The 12626-nt window shown below is 34.7% G+C and overlaps 1 protein-coding gene across 4 annotated transcripts in view; it reads left to right on the top strand.

Moving 5' to 3' along the window:
* LOC105196704 (inositol 1,4,5-trisphosphate receptor) overlaps positions 1-12626 on the top strand; it is a 54208-nt gene that overhangs the window by 21726 nt on the left and 19856 nt on the right. For all 4 annotated transcript variants that reach the window (XM_011162766.3, XM_011162758.3, XM_011162757.3 and 1 more), the window contains 3 exons: positions 11094-11164; positions 11376-11491; positions 12018-12104. In XM_011162766.3, coding sequence (XP_011161068.1) covers positions 11094-11164; positions 11376-11491; positions 12018-12104 — 274 coding nt within the window. The remainder of the gene's footprint in view (positions 1-11093; positions 11165-11375; positions 11492-12017; positions 12105-12626) is intronic.

The raw sequence follows: 12626 nt of genomic DNA, 5'->3' as shown, positions 1-12626 counted from the left end.
AGGACTCGCATGTCATTCGTTCACGAGCTCTCATAACTCGCGGCTGTTTTGCGCGAGCTTTCAGAGGCCGCGCTCGCACTTTATCATCGTTTGATGCTGCGAAGCACTCCGGGGGTAAATATCCTCTTGACGATCCGCGGAAGGAGCAGCAGGGATCCATCCATTAAGCGCGTTTCAACGCTGTACATACATCGCAGAAATAGGTCGCGCATGTTTTGCTCACTGGAACCGTGTGCTCATGAATGAAAATACCGCTCTCAACATCGCGGTGATCTTAACGGTTTTGTCAGAGGCGAGAGGCGGATTTTGAGTATCTTTCACTGATTTCCATCTGTTCAATATCCGCACAAAAGCGGACGAAATCATAACCGAACGTTATCCGAAACAGTCAGTATATCATGTAGCAATCATTGCAGATTGCATATTCTACATTCAATACAATAGTAAAATGTTTTCCTGTTGTCCTTTATGCCACTCAGTTTATATCTTTCACGTTTTACTAACTTATCTTTTCTACTTGATGTTAGATCTTTTTGAACGTTTAAAATGTTTTTTGTGTCTTTTGTGCACGGAAGCCCTTCTTTTTGAAGCTTAACCTTTTTCGGTTTGGAAATAACGAGGCAAGTGCTAATAATTTAAAAAATTTACAATTACTGTTTTTGTGTTTGTTTCATTGTAATGAAATAATATCGAGGCATTGATACTGCTATAATCAAGCGTGGCAAAAAAGAAATGCATTGATCTATGATGCGCATGTCCAGCTGTTGAATATGTAACGCGAAGTTAATTGAAGTTGTCGGTACCAGTTTTTGTGCTATTGTAGAAAGATGCAATTTTCAGTTTTTGTTTGTTTTTCTTGCCAATTCAAGGCTAACAAAGTATTGTTCTAATTATAGCCGCACTTACAATACCGACTTGTTCTCTGTATATAAAACTTGAAGGTACTTGCGGTTCATGCTTTCGCAAAATTTCGATCATTTTTATGTTGTAGCCGTCGTGTCGAAAATTTTGACCGAAGAACAATTGGTGTGGTAACAAACGAATTGTTATAAAAAGTATTTATTCTGTACATACTGAACCACTTGTGACCTAGATAGAATTTTTGAAGCATTCTGGTCGATAAATATACACGAATTGAGACAGTACCAGCTTGCCCTTTAGACATCAAAATTTTTCGAGAGTAGGAATAGATACTATTGCTTGCCCAAGTGTTCTTAATATTTTAAAGAAAAGAAATGCGCAGGACACGAATGATCTAATCGTGTGTACACACACCTACGCACGTACACATGTACATATCTACACATAAAATCTACATTGCAAAAAAATCGTCGTATTTTATATAAAATTATATAGCTATTTTATTTTTATTTTATGTAAACAATTGTTTGTATAAAATAAAACAGTTTTTGTATTTTGAGCGAGATTTTGTGCACAAGATTTTATTGAGCGTTTTATCATATATCCATATTTTTTCTTTTATTTTATCGTGAAAGTGCATACTCATGATATTTTGAATATTCGGTTTATTTCGAAAGAAAAAAAATCTCGAGTTCGCATGGTTTTGCTTTTCAGTTACAGATAACATTTATATCAAAATTTCTTTATCCATTTACTATTTAACATATACGATTTAAATGACCTAACACATTTCTTTTTGTTGAAATACTATGAATATCTGGTCTTCTCTCCAGAGTTGGGAAAGTTACTTTGTAAAAATAATTAATTAAAGTTAAACTTGTAATATTTTAATACATTGCTATTTTAAATACTGTACTGTGAAAAATTTTTTTTTAGATTCAAGTATACATATTTATTTTAACCTTTTTTCTTGATTTAAATAAATATTAGCTAGTATAAAATAATTTATTTTCAAACTTAGGAAATTTTTTTTTTTTAATCAAGGAAATGGTGTTAAAATAAATATTACTTGAATAACATTTTTTTAGTGCAGACTTTTATATTTCTAACATTTCTGAATTGTTTATATTGAAACATGTTTTAAGTTTAGTGAGCTATTGAAGGTTACTGTAGGAGCTTTCCAGTAAAAGGTACCAATCGACTCAAAGGTCATTCTGTCTTTAAAATTTAATGAGAAAGATAAAATTATTATTCGATTCTTATGTCGATTTGTGTTACTTGGAAAATCTTTTATGTAAGGTATCTCTAATTATATAAATATCTCTAATTGTATAAGAGGTGTCAATCAGCGTGGTGCACGATTTGGCACCTGTTGTAGCGGCCAATTTCTGGCAACTCTTTGCACAGAGTATGCATAATTTTATCTGCTTCTCTAGCTACAGATAACATCCATATCTCGTTTAACCCGTTTAACATAAACTCGTTTATAACTCGCTTTAAATTTTAAAGAGTCCTTTTATTGATCGTGGCATTGTTTCCTTAAACGTTTAGATTTACCGCGATAGCACGCAAGGATGCGTATATGTAAACATGCGACGAGGGACGCGTTGCATGTTGCCTTTCACTTTTCTAATTACCGCGTTCCGTTACAACGTGACGTGAATACAAAATCGATCTTGATGAGTGAGCGCGAGTTTTGATGTCGGCCAAGATCTCCGGCGCGCGCTAATGAAAAGGCCCTAATTTGTGACTCGATAAATGCGTCGGCGCATGAGATCATTGGTAATAACTGTCGCGGCTATCCGCGGCGTGCATCCGCGCTTTATTCCGGAGATTTAACGACATCGACGACAGGACTATTTCCAGAAGCGCGATTATAGCCGTGATGAGATTGCCCTTATTCTCCGGCGACGAGCGGAGGTCGAAATCTCGTTAAATTCCGCGATTCTGTTACGCCGTAATTGCCGTCGTTTTTTAGATTGCTAATATATTCTTGAAATTTCTCTAATGATTCTCTAATAAACAGCACTTTGTAGCGTCAGATCATTAAATAATTTTATTGCGCTATTCGTGTTGCGACCTTAAAAATAGAAAGAATTAGTTTCTTCGCTTCTTCTCGAAATCGACCGCTAATAAGACTTAATCTTTTATCTCTATCGTGTCTTTCTCAATTACTGACTCTTACTCAATTCTTATCCCCTTTTCTAGAAATGAATTTTTTTCTTTGAAGTCAAATCGATCTTTACTATTGAATATTAGTACATTTATTGCTAAATTGGTTACGATTATTTTAACGAAGAATCGCCTTACTTATTAAACGAAAATCCGTCCGGAGCTTAGATTTAGGTCTCGCTAATAACTTATAATGAACGAGTCTTTGACTCATAGTGCATTACATAAGCTGCTTTGTAATCTCGCTTGTCTGCATTGTCGCCTGAATAAAGCCCGATCAAGAAGACAGTTTTATTTCTCTCGACATTTCCAAATATAACGCTACATGTAATATTTCGAAGTAATGTAATATTATAATGTAATATTACGGGCGCTATAATGTAGCTTTAGAAAATAGACTTTCGTGTAGAGAAGCACGGTTCGACGATGGATTTTCCATAAATCATCCAAGGCGGCACGTGGCCGTCGGTTGTAATAATTTAGAGATTAGTAGTTTGCGCGCGATGGATGTGTCACCCGCGATCAAACTCGTAAAGATGACATTCGCGAGCTGATAGCGTCACGGCGATGTGCATACATACACGCTTAAAATTTTATGTACCGAAGGCTCGGTGAGATTGTAGATTTTTATGAACCGCGGATCGGCGCGCGTTTCGCCGCTGGCACAACAATCGTCAAGTATAGCCTGTGCGAGACGCGAGTTACGCAAGATCAATTTCTAAAGATGACACCCGTGAGTTTACATCGTCGCTCCGATGCATTTCATTTGTACCTATTTTCGTACTCGATAGAATCGAACCCTTTAAGTATATATTTCGTGTGCTTTTTTTTACGTATTGTAAATCGCGTGTAATTCGTACAATGATATCGTGGTCGCGCAATGCGTTGCTGGCTGTTATGTTGAATAAATTTGTAACGATCATTAATTCGTATTGTCACTTCAACGCCTGAACCAGTTTGTTCCAGAACTCGTTATGATTGTGCCTTTTGACGTACGAGCGCCATAAATCAGTGGTGCAAACCACCGGTATAATAATAATAATTCCGGGATGCTGCTCGCGCGTAGTACGACTATCGCTCGATATGAGATTGCCGCATTTACGTTTATTCGCAATATCAGAACTCGGCAATACTATGTCATTTCGTACGCGCAAGTTTGTTACGAAGCGAGTGCTCCTGTTACCAGTGTAACAATTTCGTAATATTTTTCATGCTGGAAGATCGTGTTGCTTAATAAATTTACGAGATTCTCGAGACGCCTAATGACAATCTTGTAAGAATTTCCTTGATTTACATACAGTTATTATTATTATTGTTTTGAACATACATACTGTGCATTTTAATCTTACTTGATTTTTAAATAACGCAATTAGATTTTTTCAGTGTAGTCAGAATCAGAATACATTTTTACAATTAAATTTGTCAAGTTAATGTCGTTTGTCGTTTGCAAATTCATCTAGTTATCTCGCCGGTTATTCAACCAGAATGCGAGTAACTTAATTTATCTGGCTAATTTGACCTTTAAATAGGTAGGTGGAGTGGCTATAGCACTCCAAGCAACGAAGAAATTCAAGATTAAAAACTCTGTGGAAAGGATAAAAAAAAAGTATTGTCCACAAATGTTAAAGTTCATTTTTTTACATTCTTCTATCTTCTATCTTCTAAAGATTTAACTAATATAAGTTTAAATAATACGTAACATATTAATAAAAAAATATAACAATAATAATATTTCTCTGGAGTAATTGTCAGCATTCTTATTTACGTAACATTTGACCACCTACCTATTTAAAGGTTAATTAAAATTATGGATTATTCATTTTTCTACCAAACTGTCAGATTGTTACATATGTCAAATTACTTTAACCATTTTTTTTTTCTTTTAGCGAGGGTAAATTCTACAGAGGGAGATTTCTCTCTGTGCATGCATCGCAGGCCAGCATCTCGCCTGGCGTATACTCGAGATACAACAATCTCGTGGTATATTGTTCATGCGAGAGAAACGTCGCGCGAAATCAAATCCGCGGCGTTCGCGAGAATCATTCAATCTCGCGACATTGATACGGGCCGAATACAGATAACGCGATACGCGATTTATGTATGTATACGTTGCGTGTTCCCGTGACGGACGTTGTTGACAGAACAACTAATTCCCGTTTCTCTCGTGATGCAACATCCCCGATTCCGCGTTCATCTGTCACTCGCGTCGCGACAACCGACGCGTCGCGACAACCGATGCGGTAACTTGCCGCGGATGAAAGGGCCCCCGTTAATTGATGATCGCGTGCAAACGATGTTGCGACGGTCGTAAAAAACATCGGCGGAGAGTCGGAGGCGCAAAAATAATTACCCGCGAACTCTCTCGCGCCGGCTAGTTTTCGCGGTTTAATTTTCCGAGTGTAACGTTGTACTTTCATCGATCGGCATCCGTCGAGTGTATTTCGGACCGTTGCCTCTTCTCCACCCTGCTTCCTCTTTGGCTTTGTGCGAGTATTTTAACGTTGTTGTATCGGATATTGATAAAAAGAGCCTTGCGTATTACTACGCATTATCTCACGCGCGCGCTATAAATACGGAAACGTTTTTAAGCGACGAGAGCTATCTATGCGCGAGTTATTTGACGTTTTTATTGTCGTCCCGACATCGCGACGAAGATGTTTATTAACGACTTAAATGGATTTGCAAATTCTCGTGTTAAAATTTGCGAATCGTAATTTGGTATATCTTCCAATTGTATGCAAACGCACGTATCATCTAGACGTAAATTGGCTTCATACATATTTGTTCGTAACAGGTGACCCCGAATTACCCCGTATTACTCTACTGTGGCCGGAAATTTTACTCATTTTCAACATCATTGAGAGCTTATTAATAACGAATCACGGATAATTGGTCGGAAATACGTTTTCTGTCCGTTTCATTGTTTTGCATCACTGGTTTTAACATTAAGGATGTATCAGATATACAGTTCCTACAAAATAAATATAATATTTTGAAATGTGTTTAATATTAACACTTCAAATAAACTGTATACACATGAAAGTTGTGCGAATAAGATTATATTTTTATTTAATAACATTAAATATTTTTATAGTTTATTTTGTTATTAAAAATTAAATTACTTTTTACAATATTAAGAAAAATCTCGATTTTTTTGTGTAAGTACTTTAAGTATTAAAGGTGATTTACACAAAGTTTTATTGTGATTGTTTAATTATTTTATAAATAAGTAAATTTTGTTTATTTTATAATAAAACGCAATAAAAACGCAATAAAACTTTATATCTACGTCATTTTGAATATTTAAAGTATTTAAATATAAAAATTCAAATTTTTTAATATTATTTTATTATTTTATTATTAATTATATTTTTATTAAAGTACATGTCTACTTCTTTTTGAAATAACTTTTTATCCAGTTAGAAAGTTACCGTCAAATTTCTTCTACTACTATTAATGCAACGTAAAACAATCTGTAATTTTTTCATAATTTTTTTAATATTTAGAGAAATGTCCTATACATCCTTAATTATGAAATCGAATATACGAGGGATGCTGCTTCTCGTTCCGTAGCAGCGAACGATAGTTACGCGTTGAGATCGCATCGCTTTTTAAATCCACGGAGAGTTTTCAGTTTTTTTGATATTTATCAGTGGCTTTGGCAGATAAAAACGCAGGGAAGTCGCGTATGCATCTCGGTCGCCTAAAGAATTTATATTTTTATATTTGCAATTTTGCGCACGCCCGAGTTGCTCGCTTTCCGCTTCATTTCTGATGCTCCAACAACAAACACAGCAACAACTACTACGTGACAACGGCGATCCTCTTGTAATCCCAGCTGCGCTCGATGCAGAGCAACGGTGACACGGTGTCGTCGCTAGAAATAACAATATCGGATTTTGTACGTGTGTACGTGTGTGTCAGCTTGTAGTCGTCATAGCGCGCCTTCTGATCTAAATTATATTCCGAGTTGTATACCCGCTTTGGAAGTCGCATCTCGTCTACTGGAACCAGCTATTTTCATACTTGTTTGCCGCTCTCGTACCACGCTCGAAGATCATTCTTCCGCGCGCGTTTAAAGTAATTGCGACGTCTCTTGCAGCTTTGTTTTCAACAGCTTTGTCACTTGCGCAGACGTTGTTAAATCGCTCCACGATATTTCAAGGCCGATGAGTATTTCCATGCGGAATATTAATATTCGTGATATCGTGGGCGAAAATAAATTTCTTGAAGGTAACAAAGAAGAAAAAGGAAGAAGAGGAAGAATTATCAAAGACATATTTTTATGTCACGTACAATATTTGTGATATAGACATATGTGCACATATATGCATGCTGTCACGTAATGATGCAAATATCTGAATCTGATGTTTATTTATATTAATAGATTAAAGGCTAATCTCGGTATAACTTACTCTTTATTTCTTTTTAATTTTTAGAAAATTATAAATTTTCTTATAAAATTTTTCCTGAAAATTATAGCAGTTGTAGGACGTTTTAAAGAATTTTATGTGATTTTCTTTCAGCATCATTATGAGATCTCTCATAAATATTCTAATAAAATGATTTCTCTTGTGAATTTCCAAAATTGGGTTTTAAAGGTGAAAACAAATAAGAAATAGTTTTTAGTTCTGTACAAAAATTAATTCAGAAACGTGATAATTCCTACAAGAATTTTGCGATTTATTTTGAACATACTGTATATTTAAATTTTACCAAATTTCTAATTAATGCACTCAAATTTTTTCAGTATAGTCGGAATCAGAATACATGCAATTAAATTTGTCAAATTAATGTTTATAATTTGTAAAGTGTTTTGTCATTTTCAATGTCTAGTTATCTCAATCAGAATGATATGTTTTAAAATATAAAATACGTGTAGTAGATATAAATAAATATTTTATATTTTATATATACAATATTTATTTAAAAATCAATACAACATTTATATAAAAATCAATATGTTTAGATATTATAAACATATTGATTTTTTTTGCGGAAATGTCTTTTGCATATTTAATAAAATCTTATTGATATTTAATAAGCTGTCAAGTTGTCTCAAGCTTATCTCAAGCTACATGGGAAAATTTTGCGGCAAAATATAACAAAAAATTCTCTTTGTGTAAAAAACATAAAAATATAGGCAAACCAAGATTAAAGCTAATCCGCATTGGTGGAAATGGACGTAAATTGTTTCTAAATCCATTTAAAGTTCAACTTTAAAAAAATTTCTTATTCAGAGAGATAACAGGAGATGAGAGCGCTTTTTCTCGAAAATAAATTTTTTATCAACATTGTCATCGCAATTCGATTTCGACGCTGCGGTTTTCCTATAGATACGAGGGGAGTAGTGGTTTTACTCGTAAAAGATTAAAAAGTCATTTGATATTTCTCTCGCGCTGGATATCTTTGACCCGTTACGTAAGACGGAGCAAATTCGTTTTATTCTCCGCGGCGGCTTCAGAAAGTCGCAAAGAGACGTTATTCACGATGGCGCAAAGCGCCGCCGTTAATCACGTCAAGTACATACATATTTGCGACCATGTGCCACAGACACGCATGCGACGGTGCACACGGGAGTCTTTCCCTGTGTTTGCACACAGAAAGAATGGAGAATTCTTTGTTCGTTGGCCCGGAATGCTCCGGCTTTATCCTACAATTCATCTGTTCATATTGTTTCGGCAGCTCCGCTCTGCCGTGAGATCACTAATGATAAAGGGTTTTATCATTCAACACCTTCTTTTCAATGCGAAAAGGATCGATAAATTGTCGGCTATGCACCGCGAACGAGAAAATTATCAGTCGCAATTAATTGGGACAGTTTCGCAAGCGAGGAGCACCGGTACAATTACTTTTGTTTTAATGAATGAATTTAAAATGTGAATGCCCTTTGAAATTTTACTGCGAGCAAGCTTTGTGTTTCAAATCTTTGTACTCTTTATTGGATTTACTATTAATTTTGCCGTATAAAAAGATGTATAACGCAATTCACATCATATCAGTGTTCCTCACGAAAATAAAATTATATTGAAATATGAAATGTTGTTTACTGTTTTTTTGAAAAGAGTTTAAACTATTTTATTATCTACGTTATAATAAACTCTTGTAACGTAGATTTAAATTCTCTTTAAGGGAATATTCTCGCTTTTGGATTTCAACAAATCGATTATTATTTTTTAGGTATTTTTAATAGTTGATTTTTGAGAGAGAAAGCAGATTAAAGATTAAACTTGCAACAATTGTTATTAAAGTATAAACTGTTTGTTAAATTTTCAACGTGTTTTTTCCTAAACATTATTTCTTTAAATATATAAATTTTAAAAAAAACTTTATATAAAATATTGGTACACCATTCGCTTTGATACCTCTAATACATCCAGAGAAAAAAATTCATGAAAATAGGGGTATTTTTGATGCCTCTGGCTGTATGTAACCCTTTAAATATATAATTTATACGTTACATTTGCTTTTCTTATTAATGTCAAGAAGGATTATCTAATGTAATAGGTGTTTCTCTTGTTTGAATTGTAGATTTAGGTGAGATATGAATTGTGAATAATACTCTCACCTTACCTTTGACTTGCGAGGAGCTTTGCCACGAAAAGGTTAATCGCAATCTTGTTAGTCAGTCAGGGAAGCTTAAATTCATACATACTTAGTGGTGATTAATAAATAAAATTTTTTGCGGTTGTCGGCAAACGTTCGGTGAAAACGCAATTTCCAGACAGTTTAACCACGGAAAAATACGGTTAGACCATGAATGTTAGCGAGGAACGATTAATGTCAATGTAAGCGACGCGATAAAAAACATGATTTACATTCTGAAAATATTGAAAATCTCGGCATGACTCACAACACGTATTTAATTAATAAAATGTTAATCGACGTGATATTCAGCCCGCGCCCGTTATCTTAATTATTGGCTTCTGTATAAACCCAGATAAGCGATGATATCTAGATTTGTACTCGAGTTTGAGTCTAAATCCGAGCGTGTGATAGTTACGAGCTATTTCACCGCTGTTATTCTTGCCGGTATATATCGCGTTTTCGTGTAAATTTAAAGCATATACTTAATTCGATAAGGTTTCTAATTATTCACCTTGGATTCCTGCACGGTTATATTATGCAAGACGTGGGATCATCTCTACGTCCTATTAATGCAAGATAGCCGGATCAATAGGCTCGCTTGGTGTCTGCTGAGTTGCGATCGCAGCCTTTGTCGCTGGAAAATAACGTCACGTTCTACTTCAACATTTCTGTTGTAACTTTTTTTTTCCGTGGAATACTATGCAAAATTGTACATACGTGTAATATAACAAATTAGATGCGCGAATAAGACGACGCGACGTGTCTTTTTTTTACGCAACAATTGTGATGAAACTTTATGATTGTGACATATAAAAAAATACAATGCAACGGACAATACATGTGAAGTAGATATTCTATTTTAGGTCTTTTATTTGTATTGTAGCAAAAAATTTTATGGCAATTCTTTGCGCGTGATTATGTACGTAATTTCTCTTTCTCTCTCTCTCTCTCTCTCTCTCTCTCTCACGCAATGCTTTAAAGCTGCCGGAGAGATGAGCCAGAGCCTGCCTCAATATCGATCTATTGCTGTTTCTCTCTGCCTGGACCACATTTATTTAACGATGGTTTATCCGCAATGTTGGTATTGCATAGTTGTAAAGCCGGAGAGATGTGGCTATTATGTCCGTTCCACGCTGGAACTTCGTGTATTATCAGCGTTACGTGACACATAATATGCTTGTGTGATATGATTGAGCTAGTTACTGCAAAAAAAAGGAAAAACGCGAAGTTAATGCGTGATAAATATTCAGAGAATATATTTTCTTTTACAAGATACATAGTACTACAATCGTGTGCCAGCAATTGCCTTGCTTTTCGAAGAAAAGAGAGATATGCTTTATTTACGTTATTCTGTAATAGACAAACGATGTTATGAAACATATTCTTATTTATTTATTTACCGTTTCAAGATAGTTAATATATCACTTTGCATATTTATTAGTTTGGCAACCTATAATATATTATTTTCTCAGGTTGGTCGACGACAGATGTGTAGTATGTCCCGAAGCTGGAGATTTGTCAACTCCACCGAAGAAATTCAGAGGTAATTCATATCTTTGAGACATTTTTGTCTTTGTTTTTTAATCGAGTCTTTTTTTTCCAGTCAACAATAAATTATATTAATAAATGTATTGGCAACTTTTTTGATATCTATTTTATGTTAAATATTATTTTCTTCAAAAAATCCAAGTGGACAATGTTAGAGCAAGAAATGTATCGTGCGATAGCAATCGTTGAATTTCTTTTGTTTTTAGATTGCCTTTTCAAAATATGTCCTATGAACCGGTATTCCGCCCAAAAGCAATTCTGGAAGGCAGCGAAACAGAGTGCGAGTTCGGGCACAGACGCTATCTTGCTCAAAAGACTTCACGTGAGTTGCGAAAGATGTTTATTTAATTAATTCACAATTGATAAAAAAGATTGCAAGAAAATACTCTTACAAACAGTTTCTTTTACTATAAATATTCTATAAATGGAAATGCATTTGTTAACATACGACGTGTCTGAAGAGTAAATAGATGCGTGATAACCTGAACATTCCATGTAGAGTGCTTATAAATACGAGCATGTCCAACCAGTTTTTAATGTTGTAACCGGTTTGCTCATTGTTCAATTCGATTTTACTATAAAATGCTTAGTTATTTCCGGTTTTTTGGTTTTTAAGATAAATGAGAAAAAAAGAAGAACTCAATGATACATTTTATACATATCTCGACGTAATTTTATTATATCACTTCCCATTTATTCACAATGGGATGGGTAGTTTTTAATTACTGATAATCACATTATTTTAAAATATGTAAACGAACGCTACTGTTGAATTTTTAATAGAGTAACGCAACGTATTTCTCAATCTCTTCGATTGCTATTCACAATGGGTTTTATTTTTATCTCAGCATGCAGCCGAAATCGAGAAAAAGCAAAATGAGACTGAAAACAAGAAACTATTGGGCACCATCGTTTCCTACGGTAACGTCGTACAGGTAAGAAAAATAAATTCTTTTCTTAAAGAAAGATCTCTCACGAGCCGACATTATTTTAAAATATATCTTGGAAGTTTCATGCTTGACCGGATATTCTCGTAACGTAAAGTGACTATATGAATAATAATAGATTTATCAATACCGCTGGGGGAGCGGCTTTCTCCTTAACATCTTCTTTTTCGCAAAGCGATCATAAAAACTGTTTGGTGCACACATTGTATTGACGTAATTATCTGCCTTGTGTTTTCTAATTAACGAATGTTCCGTCCTCCGTGATATTGTTGTCGGAAAATAAAAGTGTTAAGTTGTGGCTCTAAGTTTCTATCAAATAATTAAATTTTTCTTTCGCGTTTATAGTCGCGTACATTATTGATAAGAATTATACGAAATGGTAGTGCGCTTTGATCGTCGGCAGATGAGATAACGTCGTGGAATGAACATTATGCTGCATCTACAGTGCATTACCGTATCTTTGATCGTAGCAAAGGCAGTGGACGTCATTAGATGTTCAATTGATTTCTG

The sequence above is a fragment of the Solenopsis invicta genome, chromosome 3 (genome assembly GCF_016802725.1).
Source record: "Solenopsis invicta isolate M01_SB chromosome 3, UNIL_Sinv_3.0, whole genome shotgun sequence".
In the NCBI taxonomy this organism is placed as follows: domain Eukaryota; kingdom Metazoa; phylum Arthropoda; class Insecta; order Hymenoptera; family Formicidae; genus Solenopsis; species Solenopsis invicta.
Note: the sequence above shows the minus strand (reverse complement) of the source record. Positions and strands in the feature narration are given on the sequence as shown.